This window comes from Cataglyphis hispanica, chromosome 5 (genome assembly GCF_021464435.1).
Source record: "Cataglyphis hispanica isolate Lineage 1 chromosome 5, ULB_Chis1_1.0, whole genome shotgun sequence".
Lineage (NCBI taxonomy): Eukaryota > Metazoa > Arthropoda > Insecta > Hymenoptera > Formicidae > Cataglyphis > Cataglyphis hispanica.
The window spans coordinates 8,459,841-8,478,761 of NC_065958.1; the positions used below are offsets into that span (position 1 = coordinate 8,459,841).

At 30.3% G+C, this 18,921-nt stretch overlaps 3 protein-coding genes across 7 annotated transcripts; 1 reads left to right on the forward strand and 2 right to left on the reverse strand.

Moving 5' to 3' along the window:
• Positions 1-3,178: 3,178 nt before the first annotated feature.
• On the reverse strand, positions 3,179-4,589 carry LOC126849829 (rRNA-processing protein FCF1 homolog). Its single transcript, XM_050592105.1, has 5 exons — positions 4,423-4,589; positions 4,188-4,270; positions 4,023-4,094; positions 3,572-3,881; positions 3,179-3,435 (listed from the first exon to the last, which is right to left on the reverse strand). Exons 1-5 carry the CDS (start codon positions 4,423-4,425, stop codon positions 3,292-3,294), a joined length of 612 nt encoding a protein of 203 aa, XP_050448062.1. The 5' UTR covers positions 4,426-4,589; the 3' UTR covers positions 3,179-3,291.
• A 501-nt stretch (positions 4,590-5,090) lies between these two features.
• Positions 5,091-15,075, forward strand: LOC126849923 (nuclear RNA export factor 1-like). Of its 2 annotated transcripts, XM_050592336.1 has the most exons (11): positions 5,091-5,232; positions 5,997-6,337; positions 6,429-6,515; positions 6,878-7,121; positions 7,250-7,443; positions 7,519-7,631; positions 8,086-8,122; positions 8,220-8,449; positions 8,590-8,758; positions 8,874-9,324; positions 14,929-15,075. In XM_050592336.1, exons 1-10 carry the CDS (start codon positions 5,154-5,156, stop codon positions 9,315-9,317), a joined length of 1,938 nt encoding a protein of 645 aa, XP_050448293.1. In that variant the 5' UTR covers positions 5,091-5,153; the 3' UTR covers positions 9,318-9,324; positions 14,929-15,075. The 2 variants fall into 2 exon arrangements, with proteins under 2 accessions (XP_050448293.1, XP_050448292.1); XM_050592335.1 differs by lacking the exon at positions 14,929-15,075 and having other exon boundaries at positions 8,874-9,401.
• Positions 11,253-18,376, reverse strand: LOC126849922 (integrin alpha-9-like). Of its 4 annotated transcripts, none has more exons than XM_050592332.1 (21): positions 18,250-18,376; positions 17,939-18,156; positions 17,441-17,690; positions 17,217-17,352; positions 16,962-17,026; positions 16,673-16,823; positions 16,518-16,603; positions 16,251-16,439; positions 15,963-16,062; positions 15,680-15,872; positions 15,405-15,586; positions 15,206-15,324; positions 14,901-15,118; positions 14,615-14,828; positions 14,306-14,472; positions 14,056-14,239; positions 13,534-13,942; positions 12,999-13,101; positions 12,770-12,899; positions 12,639-12,695; positions 11,253-12,560 (listed from the first exon to the last, which is right to left on the reverse strand). In XM_050592332.1, the coding sequence occupies exons 2-21, from the start codon at positions 18,124-18,126 to the stop codon at positions 12,516-12,518; spliced, it is 3,186 nt and encodes a 1,061-aa protein (XP_050448289.1). In that variant the 5' UTR covers positions 18,127-18,156; positions 18,250-18,376; the 3' UTR covers positions 11,253-12,515. The 4 variants fall into 4 exon arrangements, 3 of the variants coding, with proteins under 3 accessions (XP_050448289.1, XP_050448290.1, XP_050448291.1); XM_050592333.1 differs by having other exon boundaries at positions 17,939-18,153; positions 18,250-18,356; XM_050592334.1 differs by lacking the exon at positions 18,250-18,376 and having other exon boundaries at positions 17,934-18,014.
• Between the last annotated feature and the right edge of the window lie 545 nt (positions 18,377-18,921).

Sequence of the window (18,921 nt, forward strand, 5' to 3'; positions counted from 1 at the left end):
TACGACGCTCATTCAAATTCGCTGATGGTGCAGCGATCTCACGAGCCCAACACAACGGGTTCGCGCGCGCGCGCGCGTGCCCTTCGGGGTAGGCGTTATCGGGGGATGAAGATAAATCTCGTGCGGGAGAAACGTTTAACAGCGGAAGAAGAGAGTAGAAATAGAAAGGAATAAACACGCGCGAAGGGGCCCGCGACGAGCGCGACGTAAGGCCCCGAAAAAACGCGGAAAGAATACCGCGGAGAAGAATGTTGCCTCCCTGAGGACTGACCTGACTCGACTGAATCGAGCCGGTCCCAGAACCACCGCCAGGAGAGGCATTCTTCGGGCTAGCTGACGCCGTCCCTCTCCGATCGGATCCTTTCTCTGTCCTCCTCTCGTTCTCCCTACATCTCCCTTCTCTCTTTCTCTCTTTCTTGCTGGTTGTGTCTTTACCCCGGCCACTCCGCGCGAGGTCCCTATCAATATCACCTTCTCTGTCCGCTCTGAGAAACATCGTGGCTCTACCGCGTTCCCTCGCTCCACGATAATCGCATTCGCTCTTTCTACCAACATTGCTCCTTCTCTCTCTCTCTCTCTCTCTCTCTCTCTCTTTCATGTCAAGAAACGTTCGATCTCCTATCTTCGTCGCTCTTTCTTTCGCCAAACGCTCATTTTCTTCGCTCTCACCTCAGTTCTCTTTCCCATCTCCCCTTCTTTCCCGTTCCCCTACCCTTTTACCATACCATTGCCTATCGGTGTATGGGCCTCCTCGTTCGTCGCGCGAGGGCCTTTCTCTCCCTCCCACTTGCTCTCTTTTGAGACCCGCTGCTTCGACCGCAACCCTCTTCTCCTCTTCCACCCTCTCATCTACTTCTTCAGCCTTCCCTCCTCATCATCTTCCACGCGCGATCCTTCCACCTTCACTCGCGCATCCCGTCGTCGACTCGCTAAGATATTCTCCCTTTTGCCCTCGAGGAACGAGCAATGCGGAGGCTCAGGTATGCAAGATGGCCGCTGCGCGCTGGAACCCCATGCGACGAGAACGTTGCTTCAGATTAACGGGAACGAGAAAGATATAGCGAGAACAAGAAGGATATAGAATGGGCAAGAGAGCGAGAGAGAGAGAGAGACAATAAGAGAGTGAGAGATAAAAGTAGGGGGGAAGTAAAAGAATAACGAAAAGAGTAAGAGTGATTCAAGAACTAACGAGAAAAAGGATGACAAGACGAGAAAACGAGAGATGAACAATGCGTGGGGGAGGAGAGAAAATACTTGAAAGGGGGTGGACAGGGGACACTCCGACTTAGGGGCTGCAATGCAGCGGGAGAAGGAGGGAGTCGCGAGATTCGGACTTTACAGGCCTATAGATATGTGTCCGCGGGCTTATGATCACTTTTATAACTAATTCGTTACTACAATCATGCGTGAATGTTTTGCTCGATCCTCTAGGTTCTCTTCCCTTCGTATTAATTCGCTGTCTCGATCCCAGGCTCTTTCTTATCTCTCGTCTCTCGTGTTTGAAAGCATTGAAATTGAAAGTGTTCGGTTTCGAAATCAGCAAATGTACAAAAACTATTACCGATATGCTCAATATATCACAAAATATCGTATTCATAGAAATGTCTGCAAATATATTTCTTTAAATGCAGTAATGATAGGGCTCCCCCTCGAAATGTTTACACGGTTAAGATAGTGAGCTTAACTGGACGAATGCAACTCTAATAAAAGATTTTAGAAAAGAAGTCTAGAGCGAATCGAAAAATAAAATACTTTTTTAAATAATGTAAAATTTTTATTCAAACAAATAGAAAAATGTTTTTCTATTAAAAAATAAATATTTTTAAAATCAAAAATTTAAAACAGAAAAACAACATTTCCGACATTACCAACAATATTGCGTACCATGCATGCTGGCTTAAAAATTCAGTTTCAATCGATTATTTAAAATACAAAAATTGACACTTTTTATTTTACTTATATGTACCTATATATTAGTTGAAATCTGATTTGGTTTACCGTTTTACGAACATCATAAAATCTTCTTGCTTCGGATCTTTTTGCCTCTTTTTTTTTCAATTTGATTTATATTACGTATATAGATAAAAGTAAATACAAGATATTTTATCCTTCTCTGATAACAGAATAATCAGCAAAATGGACGAGTTTTCTCTCGGTCTAAAATAGCGGTGAAAATTCGAAAGGAATCCATTGATAATAGATGACAATGCGTCAAATGACACGCGTTTCACGCTATCTTGAAGTTTATGGAAACCTTGAAGTAAAGTGCATCTGCATCGCTCTCAAATTACATCGAATCCTTAGATGTGCGTCTCGACATTAACTGTCGTGCAATGACAAATAATAATTTTTCTACATCCAATAATTTATAAATTTGTACAACGAAGAATATAGGCAGAATGTGATTTAAAAATTATAAATTAAGAACAAAATTATAAATGTGACAATCTCTTAATTTTATAATAAATGTGTATATTATACTTAAAAAAAATTATATATATAATTAAATTTAAAAAATTTAATTTATGATATTAAAGATTTTATTTATATGATAATTAATACGAAGGATTTTCATTCATTCGGACAACTTGCTGTCCAAAAGAAAATTGGACATTTTTCCTAATCTTTCAAAAATCGAAAGATGTATTATAGACATCTTTTGCGGAAAAGATAATCTAAGAAAGACATCTTTTCGTCATCTTTTAATATTTTGTGCTATCTGGATATACATATATATGTTGAGAATTTCTTTCCATTATGTCTATCAATTTCTAATCAATAATAATATGGTAAACAATTATAACAACTATAAAATTCTATCTCGATATAAAAAATAATTTTCGATATTATTTATTATTTGAGAGAATCTAATTGAAAAAGTTAATTCTAAAATCTATCCTTTAAGAAATGCATATCGTGACAGAATTCATACACCATTCCAACAAAAATATTCTGTCACTGTCTCAGAGAGAGAAAGGAGGGTGGGAGGAAGGGAATAGAGATAAGCGCGAGTTTGATAAAAATTGGAATGCGAAGGCAGTAAGATAGATATATCTCTTCCGCCCTTTCTACTGTTGCGCGTGGGTTTATCCTTTATATGTATAAAACTGTCCACACATATACAATACGAATTGAATATTATTTTGCAGAAGAAACAAAATGCTTTTCTCAATGTGAATATATGATATAGTGTAAGTTTTATTAACAAAATATACAATTTATTATCTTTAATGTAATAAAAGATAAAGTTATTATATAAAAAAAAAGATCGCCTATTTTAATAAACTAATTTTATTTCTTAGGCGCGCCATAGGCGTCTGGCATCCGTTCTATCGTGTATCTGTGTTGAGATACATACATTATTGGCACACCTGGTATCTTCCGTATCCTTTTTTTCAAGTCTTTATCATTGGTCGCAACAATATAACACTTGTGCTGAAATAATAACATAAAGCACAATTTAATGTTTCTATCTGCATTAAATAAAATTAATTTATATTGCCACTGTCAAATGCAAATACGAAATACTTGTTAATAATTGTGTTATAATAAGATTTTATGGTCTATTTACTTGTGTCACTCTGTTCACGAGACAGTCATCTGCATAAGTTCCTTTATGCACACATTTTAATCTTTCAAATCGTGGATCTTTGATGATTCTCAATGCCAATTTGTACTTCTGTCCAAGCTTCTCCAATTCACCCAACACACAATCTGTTATATATGGTGTACACTTTGCATAGAGACATTCCATCATATTTTGTACGATATCCAATTTATTTTTAATAGAAAAGTTAATAAAGTTTGTATCAACTAAAATATGATATGGTGGTCCAAGTTGTGTATTATATTGAAAAAATAATGCTGAGGATTGTTTTGGCCTAAAATCATAAATATATATTCATAATTTTAAAATATAAGAAAAAATAATTTTTGATAATCTATCACAATGTCATGCAAAAATATTTCAAAACTAATGTAAGAATATTTTTAAAATTAAATTTAACATTATATATACATACGTCTCTGTAATTTTTATTTTAGTCTGATCTTCTTTTGGAGTTTTCTTGGATGGCAGTCGTTTTTCTGGTTTTCTACAAAAATAATTTATTTCTAATATTTCTTCTGTATATGTTTTGAAATATATATCAATCATTTGCTAAAAATTATATTCAATATAAACTTACATTCGTGCATCACTCAAACTAATTATCCGCTTCATCTGAGCAAATCTCTGCATCACAACTTTACGTGTTTTCTTATTTTTCGGCTGTAGCACATAATTAATTTTACTATAAGTTTCGCAATATAAAAAATAATTATATGCAAAATATTAAAAAGATCGAAATACAAAATATAATCTTAACCATTCATAAGGATAAACAACTTATAACTTATTTGATAAAATATATATGTTTTTACCATTGTGATATATTTTCTATATATTTATAAGATGTCTCAATATATAAAAATAATTATAATTATATCTCCGACTATTCCATAAACAAATTTATACACTTTCACCAGTTTCCACTAAGTCGGAATTCGGAGTAGCGACCCACAAAGGGATTTTTCCTAACCTAATCTGACTTGAGTTCACAGTGACCACGTGACTATTTAGCCATAGACATATAAAATACAGTCTATTAAACTCTATAATATACTGACTGACCAATCACAGCCATTCCTCTAAACTCTAAAGAATGTAATGGTCCGAGTTCTCGGATCGAGAAATATGTAGCCAATCAATTTGCAGTTTTTACGCAAAAGGCAATTTTATTGACTACACATTTTTCGGTCCGAAGAACTTGGACCGAGTTCTAGTATTATGAGATTTTTTCGATTGACAAGATGTGCATGATACATCATTTATTCTTGTTAAATATTCGATGAATAACAAGAATAAATGATGCATACGTGAATCAGAAAGTATCCGTGGACGCAAGGTTTTAAGAACAGATCCGAAGTAACCCGAATGTGGAAAGTGCAAACAACGAATGAACAGATCTATTGGCTGTGACATTTACGCATGCGCGATTTGCAGTCTACAGGAAGTTGAAGGACGCCATTTTCTTTGCCATTGTTGCTCAGAGAGTGCTCACGACGCAACTCGGTCTTTTGAGAGATTACTTGAGAACATTGAAAAAGAGAAAATGCCGAAGAAATCGAATAAATCTTGGGGTGGTCGCAACGGCCGCGGAAACGCTCCTTCCGAAGATAAGCATTATTTTGGTAAATTTTGGTCAATTTTCTATTTCTTTTTATCCCAATCTTGTGACTCGCTTATTATCGCACAGCACATCGTTTGTAAACCGCAGTAATGCTTTCAATGGACCCTGCTCACGTTTTATCGCGATCACTTTGCTTTGCTGATCTTTCCAATTTAATCTGTTGTACTCTGTTATATCACTGCTTTTCTTATATTTGAGACTTGATGTCGGAAAAACAAAATAAGCATGGGACGTAAGAAATTACATCTAGTACATGAATTTTCTATATTCACTCATTTTCATATTATTAACTCTCATATTATTTCATATTCACTTTTTTCTATATTATTTTCAAATTATTCTACATTATTTATAAAGAATTTCCATGTTTATCTATAGATTGCATAAAAATTTTCTTTCACATTTGTACAAATTGTTTAGTTAATAAAATAAATTTGTCTATATAGATGAACTAATTGAAGTAAAAATGTTAAATTAATTTGCAAATAATTATCTTAAATAAAAGAAAGAAAATGTTTTTGTGTTAAGAAAATGTATATTGTGATTAGTATATTATAATATACAAATTTTATACACTTGCATTTATTTTAATTATTTAATAAAATATTAAAATTAGAATAAATCAGAAAGAGTTAATGTATATTTTATTTACTTAAAGTAAATCTTGTTAAAAAATAATATTAGGTTACAACGCTTAACATAATTGTTTTTTACAATTAAATATAGTCACTGTTTTATATAATTTCAACTATTATTTGCTCATAGGCCATGACGATCGTGCAGGAAGAAATAATGGAGGACATCTTGAGGGAACCAGACCTCGCGTATCATTTAAAACGCATAGGCCCAATAGAGAATTATCACGTAACGCAGTGCTAGCGAGTTTAGACGAGGATATTCCAATGACAGGCAACAATAATAACAATAATAGACAAACAAGACAAGTTATTATTGCCTCGAGAGACAGAGATAGGAGAGATAGAATGTGGCAAAGAACAATTCGAGGAAGAAATAGCCCTCTACCAAACAGGAACTTTAAGGGAGGCCACTCTGGTCCTAGAATACAAGCACTTCCAATAGGAGAATCCAATTGGTATAGAATCAGCGTAAGTGTGAATTTTATTATAATATATGTATTTATTCATATATTAAGATTTAAAATGTGTTTCTACTTTAGATATTGCTTATGTATTGCAGATACCATATGGACAAAAATATGAAAAAGATTACGTTTTAAGAAGCCTATTAAACTACATGGCACCTGAAGTGTTCATTCCAATAACGGTAAATAACCCTTTTTTTTTTTTAGAATTACATTTTTTTCAATATATGTATTTGCTTTAATACAATATATTTGATAAATATCAATATAATTTTTTTGATTCTTTACAAAACTATATTCAATTATAACATTAGAAGTAATTATGCAAACTTTTTGTATAACGAGGTAGTATACAAGTTTTTTTATTAATTTATTTACTTAATATCTTGATCTATTTTAATACAAGAAAAAATATGATTTATATGCCTTCAAATATAATTGCAATAAGAACAAAAGCTTTGTATTGTATAAGGCATGCGTATTATTATATGGGAAAAAGAAATGAATTTCTAAATTGTTGCTAACTTCAGAAATTTGTTTATAGTATAAGATAATGGGGAACGAAGCTAGTTTCTATGTTGATGATCACAAGACAGCAAGTGCATTACTAAATTGTGATCGTAAGATTACAATGACAGATGGCTTTAAACTACAAGTGAGAGTAAAACCAGGATTTCCACAATGTGAGATTGATGATAAATTGAAAGAACGATTGAAACAAGCAATGTCCAAGAGATATGTGCAAGAAACAAACGCATTGGATTTGTCAAAGTTTCATCGAGATCCTGGTTAGAAATTATTTATAAAATTATAAAATCATAAATTTATTAAGAATAATGATATTAATAAAGACTAAAACTTTTTAATATTAATTTTAATGCCAACATTAAAAATTACATATATATATAATTTATAGATCTCATTGGTGATTATTTTTGTGCATTGTTTCGGCCTGCAATGTTAATGACTGTGTTAGATATTGTGAGTGAACACATACCAAGTTTGGAAGCCTTGAACTTAGAAAGCAATAAGCTGCAGAGTATCGACAGGCTCAGCGTACTAAATAAAAAATTTTCAAACTTGAAGATTCTTTATATCAGCGATAACAAAGTGAGCATAGCATATGCGTATGATTGTATATTACATATTGATTCTATTATATGACATATATAAATTATATTGTAGATCAAGGACATCCATCAAATAGATGCCATTAAAGACCTAAAATTGGAACAATTGAAACTAAGTGGAAATCCTGTTTGTAACAAGTATAAGTCTCGAGAAAATGATTATATTAGGTAATGTATTATTCTAATATAATCTTTTCTTTCATTCAGAAGTAGAGATTGAAAATAAACTAGTTATTTGCCAGACAATATTGCAATAACAATTTTTGTACTTTGTACTCTTTATAAAAAATAAGGAAATGTTAAATAATTTAATTCTCTACTAATTTTAATAACGGCTAAATATATTATTCAATTATAAATATTTATAGAGATAAGTAAAAATGTATGTTTTCTTAACAATTTTTAGACATCAGTCTTATGCAAAATTGATTTGAATTACATGTAATAAAACATTATTGCATGATTATTTCAAAAATTGTTATTTATTTTTTATTAAATTATTTATATTTTTATACATTTGTACTTTATCTTTTATTATAATATTGTAATAATAAAGCACATGTGTGTTTTTGTTATCATACTATTAACATGGAACTTGCGGGCTTTTCTTTCTCGTCCATAGCGACGTCCGGAAACGGTTCCCGAAGCTGCTACGTCTGGTGAGTATTCTATGCACTGTTACATACATATATATTCGAAGTTTTGTTTTTTCTTATGTACACGCGTGGCATGAATTTTTGTTACATCATTCGAAAGGACGACAAGGATCTACCACGACCAATCGTATTCGATGTGATTGACGAGGCCGCTAAGGTACCACCATCACAGAGAATGTTTGTTGCTGATGTGAAAGCACAAGAAATTGCAAGCCAGTTTTTGCAACAGTATTTCACAATATTTGATAGTGAGAATCGTCAGCCTCTACTTGACGCGTACGACGAACATGCGTGCTTAAGTATGACAATAACTACTTCTCAAAATAATAAGTAAGTGTTTGTTGAAAATTATATTACATTATCTTATTAGTTAATATTTTGATATTTTTTAAAATTATATTTTAACAAATATAATAATTCTTAATATTGGATATTTGAAAATGTTTAAAAAATTAAATTTTTGTTATTAGGTTAAACGGGTATCTCATGGAGAACCGAAACTTGTTCAGAATATATGATACAGTCAGAAGACAGAAATTATTGAAGCATGGTAGATTACCTGTAGTTTCTTTTATATCAGAAATGCCACGAACGAAACATTTCCTAGATACTTTTACCATGGACATTGCTCTTGCTACGGTAAGTTATTATGTTGAATGGTTGAAATTATACAACAATGATTTATATAATTATGTTTAATATTAAGCAAAAAAAAATTAATTTATATTGTAATTTATTTCTTATTCATTTATAGCAAGTAATGATGTTTATTACGATAACGGGCTATTTTCAAGAGCTTGATAACAAGGAACAGCCTATTCGCCATTTCAACCGAACATTTATAATTGTTCCGGAAGGTAGTGGATATTGTATTCGCAATGAGCAATTACATATTAGTCAACCACCTGAGGCGCAACTAAAACAATTGAACCAGCAATTAAACAGCCAACCGGCTCAACCGGAGGCATCAGCACTATTGCCACAAACATCCACGCAATCGGCGAAGTCTATACTTCCAGAATTGAGTGAGGATATAAAACAGCAGATGACAATGACGTTGAGTCAGCAAACGAACATGAATTTGGAATGGAGTTTGAAGTGTTTACAAGAGACGCAGTGGAACTATGATAATGCACTCTCTGCATTTCAAGAGTTTTTCAAACGTGGTCAAATACCATCGGAAGCGTTTACGAAATAATATGTGTGTGAGTAAAAGAATTTATCACTGTGATAATAATAATGTTAAAAAAAGCAAAAAAAAAACGCGAATTTCCTAATATTATTCATGTTCTTTTGCTTATTTCTCAACGCATGCATATCTCTTTATGATTTACATCAGAATCTAAAGAAAAGCATTAGACATATTAGAGATATCATTTAGAATCCGGCCTGTTTTAATTTACATTAAAAAAAAGATATTAAGATATGGTACATGCAAGAAAAATTTGTTAAAAAAACCAAGCAGGATCTTAATGTAAAAAGAAGAATCTTTAATTTTTTAAAGTGGTTTTTAACAAGTTTTTCTGAGAGATACATATAATACTTATATTATTTAGCAGTATCAATGAAAACATTATAAAACTATGAATTTTTAATAGAATTATATATAGAATAATTTTCTATATATAAAGTTTTTCTGTTTATAAAAAAATTTGCAATAAGCATGTTGATGAATAAATACGATAAAATTTAAAAAAAAAGGGAAAAAAAAGAAAAAACTTGGTGATGTGTGTATGATGAAGTGTCATTTGTAATAAAATATTACAATATGACTATAACTGAAAATACAACACAAAAAAAATTATTCGTGTAGTTTTCATCGATACTGCTATATTGATAAGTGTGTATGTATGTGTGTGTACATTATCATAGAAAGACATATAAACAAAAAACTATCGTAAAAAAAAAAGATTACAAGTGCGTCTGATGATAAAACAAGTCGGATATCACCATACTCTAATCAGTATAAAAAAATATATTAAATAATTTTAATATTTTATTATAGTTATATACTTTCCCAATCTTTAGGTTTTGATGCATAATATAAAAATTCCAAAAAAATTTAGTTACTTTATAGAAAGGATAAGCATATTAATTTTATATTAAAATTTAAAACATTTAAGTCAACAGATTAGCGTAATATCTATAGAGTATAAATACCAAAATATATTTTTGGTATATAACAAAATTATCAATAACTATTAATTTCTCTTGTGCTTAGTTTACAACATATTGTACATTACAAGTTTTAATGTATATCGATCAATCTTTTTTATTTACATGAAGTACAAAAAGAGAAATTATACTTTATGATGCTTTTATACTGCCGGTTCATTTATGTTTTGTGTATATACAGTGACGATAGATCACAGAAAATTTAGATTTTAATTAAACTTAAAGATAAGATTTAACTTGTAAGACGAATAAAATATAAGACTTTCCTTGCAAAAGGAATGAAGAAATAATTAGGGATTTTATATAAAGAGATCTCTACATAAATATATAATACTTTGTGTTTTATATAAAGAATTTTTTATAAAATTTTATAAAAAATTCTTAGTAAGAAAAATTATATAAAATCCCATATATTTACTATCCCTAACTAGATCGAAAGGAAATTTAATTTGTATTTTATAGAGAACTCACTTTTCTTAATATAACTATCTAACGTCATTGTATAGTTAACACAAGATTCTTATATATAGAAAAATTAAATAGATAGTTCCTCTGTATATATTCAAAGTTAAATTTCTCAAAAATAGAATATTATATTCTTGTCTAATAATACATTAAATCTTATTACGCGCACGGATTTATATCTGCATATGTAAGTTTATAATTATAATAATTATCTAATTAGCAGATTTTTTTTCTTTTTTTTAAGGAAATTTCTAAAAAAAGTAGTGTAATTTTTTAGAAGATTATATAGCGAAACTATAGCGAACAATTTATCTCTCGAAATTGTCATTTAATATGCACGATAGTGTTGTATGAGGATAATTTTTTATATATTTTAAACAGTATCATATATGCGATCCTTGAATGTATAAATTGTTATGCATATATCAGTTTAAAGACAACTCGATTACATTATGTGAGTATAAATTATCTGCAATGTTCGTTTATAAATTCATTTTTTTTTTTTTTTATTTTTTTTAATTTTAATTTTGCGATATATATTAACGATTCGCATCAGTATATGCGATGTACAAAATTCAATATGAATTTTGTCATACTAAAAATGGTTCGGATTCTAACGGCACACACTAACGCACATCAATGGAAGAACGAAGAGCCAGAAACAAGAAGAGACCATACAGGACAATATTTCAAATTCCAAGTTCAGGACAGATATCCTGATTTCCAATTCGAAGTCTAATGGGATTGATACAAATGATACATCACTGGGAGATGAACCTGTTGCAGTTCGAATACTAACTATCAGTTGGATCGCACTGTGAAGCGAGGAACGAGAAAAGCAGCGCAGCTCTCTTTTGAAGGACATGGACCTCCAAAATTATTATAACGAGGTGAACACGGTTATATGAGATGCAGCAGTTGGCTGAGCAAGCACATTGCAACATTTCTACATCTTATGATATATGCATGCAGCTTATATCATCATGATAATGTGTCTGCATTTCATCTATCTCTTGAAATAGAAGACATCCTATATGCTTGAAGAAGCAGAATTGATTTTTGATGGTGTGTGAATGTGTCGTTAAACATATAAATTCACCTATATCAGATATATTCTTATTTATGATAAAAAATCGCGTGATAGCATTACGATTATAATATTGTTGAGGCAATTGTATTTTAAGAAAAAGAATGTGGAAATAATTTATACTCACATATTTGTACACACAATTATGATAATTTCTTAATTGAAAAAAAGTATGTAGTATCTACTTTGATACTTGCATAACGTGCGCAAAAGGAAGAATATCAGATATAAAATTATACAAAATCATAATTTATAATCGCAGATTATACAGTAACGGAAAACAAAATATGTCTTTCTTTATATTCTTATATATAACATAAAAATGATAGATACTTTGATTTATAAAACTTGTATATGAATGGAAGAAATCTGCTTATATCAAAAATGTTACATAAATATTATTGTTTATTTCCTACAAATAGAAAATGTAAATATTTATTATTCATATTATTAATGTATTGGGTGATAAGAGAATGTAAATTACATAAAATGATGTTATATAAATACACCTGTATAATTAAGAAAGAATCTTTGTATGGGCAATGTACTATAACTGTATAATATAAAAAAAAAAGAAAACATAATTTTTATTAAAAAATTAAATTTATTATTATTATTATTATATACAAAATCTATAATAACAATTTAGGTAAATATACAAAGAATCTTCTATTCAATATTTGTGATTTCTATTTTATTCTCATCCTCTGTTATCTGTAAAAAATGTTTTTAATATCAGTTCGTAAAGCGATTAATTTATTAATCGCGTATATTATATGCATAATTTCATACCTCATTCGTCTTTAAAGCAGATAATTCTTCCTTTGTCATTCTTTTGAAAAAACCCATCTATAATCGATAAGTAATAATCAATGATCTCAACATTTTGTGAAGAACGCAACACAAAAAGTATGAGGACTTACCATACTTAATATAATAATAATAATGTATAATAATATTAGACCCAATGAAACCGACACTAGCACAACCCACAATTGCAGTTTTTGCGTCTTTGCGGTATTACGAAATTCTGTCGTGAGATTTATATTACGCCTGTGTAATATTTCTGTGTGTAAATTTCTTAAATCGTACTATTTTCTAGATTTCATTACAGTTAATAATTTATTATGACAACAAAATATACATGCTTACTTAGTCTCTACGCTGAAAATTCTATTTGTCGGGCGTATAATTTCAACGTAAGCAAATGTGCTGAATTTTACAATCTTTGTTTTGTCCGACAATTTAAAATTATCTGGAAATAATCATAAAAGTAAAAAAATGTACATGATAATAGTATATATTTATATTAAAAATTACACGGAGAAAATTTTATAGTACAATTATATGAAATAAGATACATTTTCTTTTACATTTATTATAAAGCTGGAATATAACAACATTAAGATAATACTTATTATTATATAAATTGAAAATTATATCCATTGTTCTATTGTTTGTTAATGATTATGCATTTGTTTGTACAATCAAATATGTGAATGATTACAAAATAATTCCTTGTAAAATATATGCATTATTGTGATTAAAAATATCGAGATTTCTTTATTCATATGTTAGTATTTCCACGATAACAAAAATTAGATTGTAATTTTACTTCAATATTTTCTCCGTGTACGATATTTGTTTAAGATTATTCCTTTGAACTGCATTCCTTTTATTTTCATACCTTTGAGTTTTGTAGCGTTAATAATTAATTTCATCGCAAATTTGCCGACATCCTGTCGCGTTTTTAACGCGCTGAGATCGCAATACACTGTCGAACAATTCACACCGTACGTTGAACAATTCAAATATATAATGTCGCTTTCTGGTACTGTCAGATTATCATTTAAAATTTCTGATTTTATTGTTATCGCATTATAAAACATTTGCAATATGCGAGTCCCCATAGTCGTACGATCGTTCACATCTCTCTTGAAAATATCATGTGTTGCATTTTGCAGTGTATCATTATTATCATCCGAATTGTAAGCGTACAAATCGGATGATGTTTCTCCTCGAAGTTCATTTTGTTGCACGTCTATTAAATCTATCCCGTCCGATAAACAGTTATAATATTTTCCAGATATATATATCTAAAAATAAAAAAATAGTTTTAAATATCTTTGAATACATTTCTTAAAAAAAATATATAACAAATAATTATGATATTTTTCTATACATTGGGCTCTGTATATAATATACCGACCCGCGGTTTATATAAAAACACTAAAGAACCTGCGTTCTCTGTGGCAGCTGGTACATTGACAGTAAATCGCGCTTCGTCTATAGACGTCGCACCGAATTTCAGTATCTGATAAGTATGCTGAAACGTTATATTTAATTGATCTTTATCCAAATTAGATAAATAATAACTTTCTTCAATCGTTTTTCTGTAACATGATATATCTATTATTATACAAGATACACTTTTTTCTTTTTCTTGAAAAGATACTGACCCGTTTAATAATAAGGACGCCTCACTATGTAAAGTAAGCCAAGATTTAATCATACGAGTTCCATGATTTACATTACGAGTTCGTATTTCGGTAGAGAACTCCAGAATATGTCCGTGCAATGAACCATTGGTCAAATATTTCATATCCAGATCTAATTTTATAATTTTCTGCAAAAAAAAGAAGACCCAACGATAAATTTGTCGAGAAAAAAATTCTTTAAAAGTTCTTAAATCTGTTTCTTGTCTTCCTAATCTTGGCACTCATTTATTCAGAAATCAGAACAAGCGCTCGTAATTTTATCGTCAATACCTGTTCATTCATTCCGAGCGGATTACCGACGTTACAAAAAACCATCAAGTTATCCCCATTCGTGTCCTCTTCACAAAATGGCAAAATACTACGCAATACTATGCCTTCCGGGAAGATACATACAATTGTCGTAAGATACGCCGGCTCAGCACAATTCTCCAAGTGTACTTCCAACGTGATATCATTAGAACCGATTACCCACGAATTATTCTCCCTATATTTTATATTTCAATACGTATAAGTGAAACATTTTGCAGTATATTTGCAGAAACTAAATGTTACTTACTTGACTTCCCGAAATTTAACTGTTGCAGATATATTGGAATTGCAAACTCTGTCCTCCCCGCATCCAATATCGAAGGGAAGCAAAAGCGTTTGCGTGCTCTTGGATTTATTGCTCTTACTCTCAACGGGACATATTTTGCAGAATTCAGGTGAATCGTTATATGTAAAATCATGCGTTGCATAAATAGCGATTGGTTCGATGAAATCTTGAATATTATCCTGCAATGTGCATTTTATTAACGAAAAATACGATATTAATAAAATCAATATAAATGACATAGCATTGAATCTATAGATGTTTAATACCGAAAGTGTAACACTAGTATTCACACACATATGAACGGGAGGTTCCGTTGAGAACAATTCCAATGAAGTTTTGTCGGTCCGTTTATATCTCTTGTCCACAATAAGAGAAATCCTAAAAGCTGTAAATTATGAACATAAATAATTATATTCATATTAAAAAAGAAATAATATTGTAATAATTTATTGTTTTATAACTTACCGCGTGTATTCGCCGTGTCGTAACCGTGATAATTAACGCACACTGTAATTAAAAAGTCACTGATGTTTCTTTGTAAGATGCTTGGAACGGTGTAGATGGTCAAATTGGTTCTTACGACGGGTTTACTCCGAAGTACCACGACATGTCCTGATTTATATGCGCCTATTGCGACGTCTGCATATCTATGAATAATAGATGTAGACATTGCAAATAATTAAATATGAAATTATAAAGATATTTAAATATAATTTAATCTCTCATAATGATTTACCAACCCATTGTTGTCTATATCGATTGGCTCAGATATCGAAAATCCAAACGTTTGTATGTTCATCGGAAAAGTATGGCCGTGTGATTGCATTGTGATCCTTTGTGACACGGAAGGTCTTACTTTGTCCTTTAAACTTGTATCGCCATTATAAATGTAAATTACTCCAGATTCCTCCCAAGGAGCACCCACGATAATATCTGGAATTCAACATACAAAGAGTATATCATTACAGGTTGATCAGATATCGAGAAGATGATTTCAAATTTTAATTAAGCACAATTAATCACCACTAAAACCATCTCCGTCTAGATCTCCGCTCGCTACCGCATAACCGAACAGCGCATCCTCGCTGGCTCCTTCTAAAATCGCGGCTGCCTCGAATTCTCTCTGTATCAATAAAGTTTTGATAAAATTTCTTGTATAATGTCAGAAAAATTTGATATTTGTTTATATTTGCAATCTAATATCCGAGATGAGGGATCAATAATTTATCTATTTGAAAGTCGAGATAAAGTACTAGAGGATTCTCGTTTCGAAAATCTCGGTTCATGTATACATTAATAACGAAAGTTTACCTTCGGGCTACCCAAATATAGATGGACTCTACCATTATCGTTTCCCCAATGTGGTGCTCCGATCACGAGATCGTGCAAACCATCTTTGTTTAAATCGCCCGTAGCCAAACTCGCTCCAAAAAATTCGCCGATGTCAGTGCCCCAGAGACGGGTAATCATATATTTTCTATTCGGATCAATTATAGCGACCTATTGTGAAACATTTAGTGTTGCAAGTTGCTATAAATAACTTTTGTTCTCGCGTACAGAGTATAAATAATGTTTTACCTGTCCCACGTAATCCCATCCTGGATCTGCGCAGGCATAAAGAGATTGATTTTGATTGAAATAATATCCTGATGTTACCGCGTAGCCTACAAAAATTGTTTAATTAAAATCCATTTATAATACGCAATAGTTTATATTATGTATAGAATTCATACCAAACATCGACAAATTATCGATTACTGGTATTTCCATAGTTTCCGGATTTGTCTGAAGAAAATTGAGTATTGCAAAAAATTGTACTAAAGTGACACTACCAGTGATATTGTCATTTGGTCTTCCTATGATACGACTTATCGCTTCTTCACCCTGATAATTAAATTACTTTGTCATTAACGCATATATTAATACAAATTTAGCAAAACAAGACCTTTGTGCTGTACGAAAAATAAAAATATATTGATAAAAATATATAAAACTATAATAATAATAATATTATTAACATACCCTAGGCGATGCAAAGGTAACGGAGAAACCATGGATTGGATCAAACCATGTATTTTTGTCGTAATCTAATGTATTTAATAATAATATCCTTGTGTTAATTTATAATATTTAATATCTTTTTCAAAAAAAAATATATATAATATTATTTTATAATAATGTGAAATCGAAGATCGATTCGGAATGAAAGAAGTTCTAAGAAGATTTGGCTAAAAGCCAAACTAAAAGAAAAATAAAAGACGACAGAAAAGTAAATACCATAATTTTCAATTTCAAACAATTCCGCATCTAATTTTGTCGACGATATCTGATTACTGTAGCACATGCCCTGCATAGTCTCTACATAATTATTATTCTTGAGTATAATGTTCATAATTGTTCGTGGTGCGCATATCTATAATGAAATAAATAATTATAAAAGGCATCACAAGAAAAATATGTATATTAAAATTCCTTTAGGCATTGTTCATTTTTCTTTATACCGTGAGGAAACCGCTACTTTTTTCTATCGACATTGCGCCACCGAACCAGGACTGTTTTTTCTTTATACGTCCACGCATATCAAGTTGATATATATATATTTCTTCGTCCTTGATAACAGCCGGTTCGATCTCTATACACTGGCCCGGCAAAGCGCAGCGATAAACCACACCGGGTGCGTTTAGAAATTTTAAGTTCACTCGATCGCGCGATGGCCGCGTATAATTTCCGCGGGGTGCTCCTATGAGCAGCCTGTTAAAATAAAGTAGATTTTACCTTTTTACATGGTTCTATAAAAACAATAGAAAATATCTTATAAACATAATCAGTAATTATATGAGTAATAAGTATAATCAAAGTTGGAAAAAAAAATATTATTTTCTAAAGGAAAATTCATTACCATTATATAGAGACTATTATATGTAGATACATAGATATAAAAAAATAGATTTAAAATAAATCTTAAAATTATTTAATATTGTCTTATCTTCATACATTACCATGACGAATCCTTCTTCGAGTCATGATGCAACAGCACCGAGTAACCGAAATAACTGTGTTCGAATCTTGTATGCTGATATTCGTCCGCGTTAGTCGCACTATTCGGATATAATATTGGATGACTTATATCGATGTTATATGCAGACACAATTAAAAGATTGGAAATTAATATGAATTTCATTGTCATCGCAGTGAAACACTCGATTCGGAGCTTCTACTATGAAAATAAATAATAATTCTATACATTTATAATACATTCAATATCACCATGTTATATCAGCAAATTAATATAAAACAATAATAATATTACTATTTTCTTCTTAAATCTTCTTAATAATTATATGATAAAAATGTATCGAAAATAATGTATGATTATTTTTTTGTAACATATGTGCAACTAGATAGCACAGAACTTAGCAAACAATAGAGAGTATGATTTGTCACTGACTAACTTTGATGAAATTATAGTATGACTGTGTCATCAGAAGAACAGGAAGAATAATGATAAGACAATCACATTAACCATTTGTCATTCAACATTAATAGAATTTTTTAGTTTTATATATATATATGTGCATGTATAAAACGTTATAATTAATAAGATCAATAAGAAATTAAATAAATAATTTACATATCGTACATTTATTAAAAAAAAATGTTTTATTTATATAAATCTTATTATTTAAAATAATTATATACAGTTTGCAAAAATAAATAAATTAATAAACCAGATAGATTAAAACAATTTTGCATAGTATTATATTAAACATAATACTGTACAATATTTACAGACTAAATTTCTACATTATAATAATACAGATACATTAATAATATTTAAATCAATATCATATATATATATATATATATATATATATATATATATATATATATATGATATTGATTTAAATATTATTAATGTATCTGTATTATTATATAGTTATATTTAACTTATATATATATATATATATATATATATATATAT

Excerpts from the sequence above, each read along its gene's own strand:
- LOC126849829 (XM_050592105.1), bottom strand. Across the intron at positions 4,095-4,187 it reads AGTTTGAGTGATGCACGAAT|AAAACCAGAAAAACGACTGC; the intron begins GTAAGTTTATAT and ends TTATTTTTGTAG. Across the intron at positions 3,436-3,571 it reads TCGTGAACAGAGTGACACAA|CACAAGTGTTATATTGTTGC; the intron begins GTAAATAGACCA and ends TTATTATTTCAG.
- LOC126849923 (XM_050592336.1), top strand. The coding sequence starts at position 5,154 with ATGCCGAAGAAATCGAATAAATCTTGGGGTGGTCGCAACGGCCGCGGA. Across the intron at positions 6,516-6,877 it reads AAGTGTTCATTCCAATAACG|TATAAGATAATGGGGAACGA; the intron begins GTAAATAACCCT and ends ATTTGTTTATAG. Across the intron at positions 8,450-8,589 it reads ACTACTTCTCAAAATAATAA|GTTAAACGGGTATCTCATGG; the intron begins GTAAGTGTTTGT and ends TTTTGTTATTAG.
- LOC126849922 (XM_050592332.1), bottom strand. The coding sequence starts at position 18,126 with ATGACAATGAAATTCATATTAATTTCCAATCTTTTAATTGTGTCTGCA. Across the intron at positions 15,587-15,679 it reads ATCGATATAGACAACAATGG|ATATGCAGACGTCGCAATAG; the intron begins GTTGGTAAATCA and ends TATTATTCATAG. Across the intron at positions 12,696-12,769 it reads TTATTATTATATTAAGTATG|ATGGGTTTTTTCAAAAGAAT; the intron begins GTAAGTCCTCAT and ends TATCGATTATAG.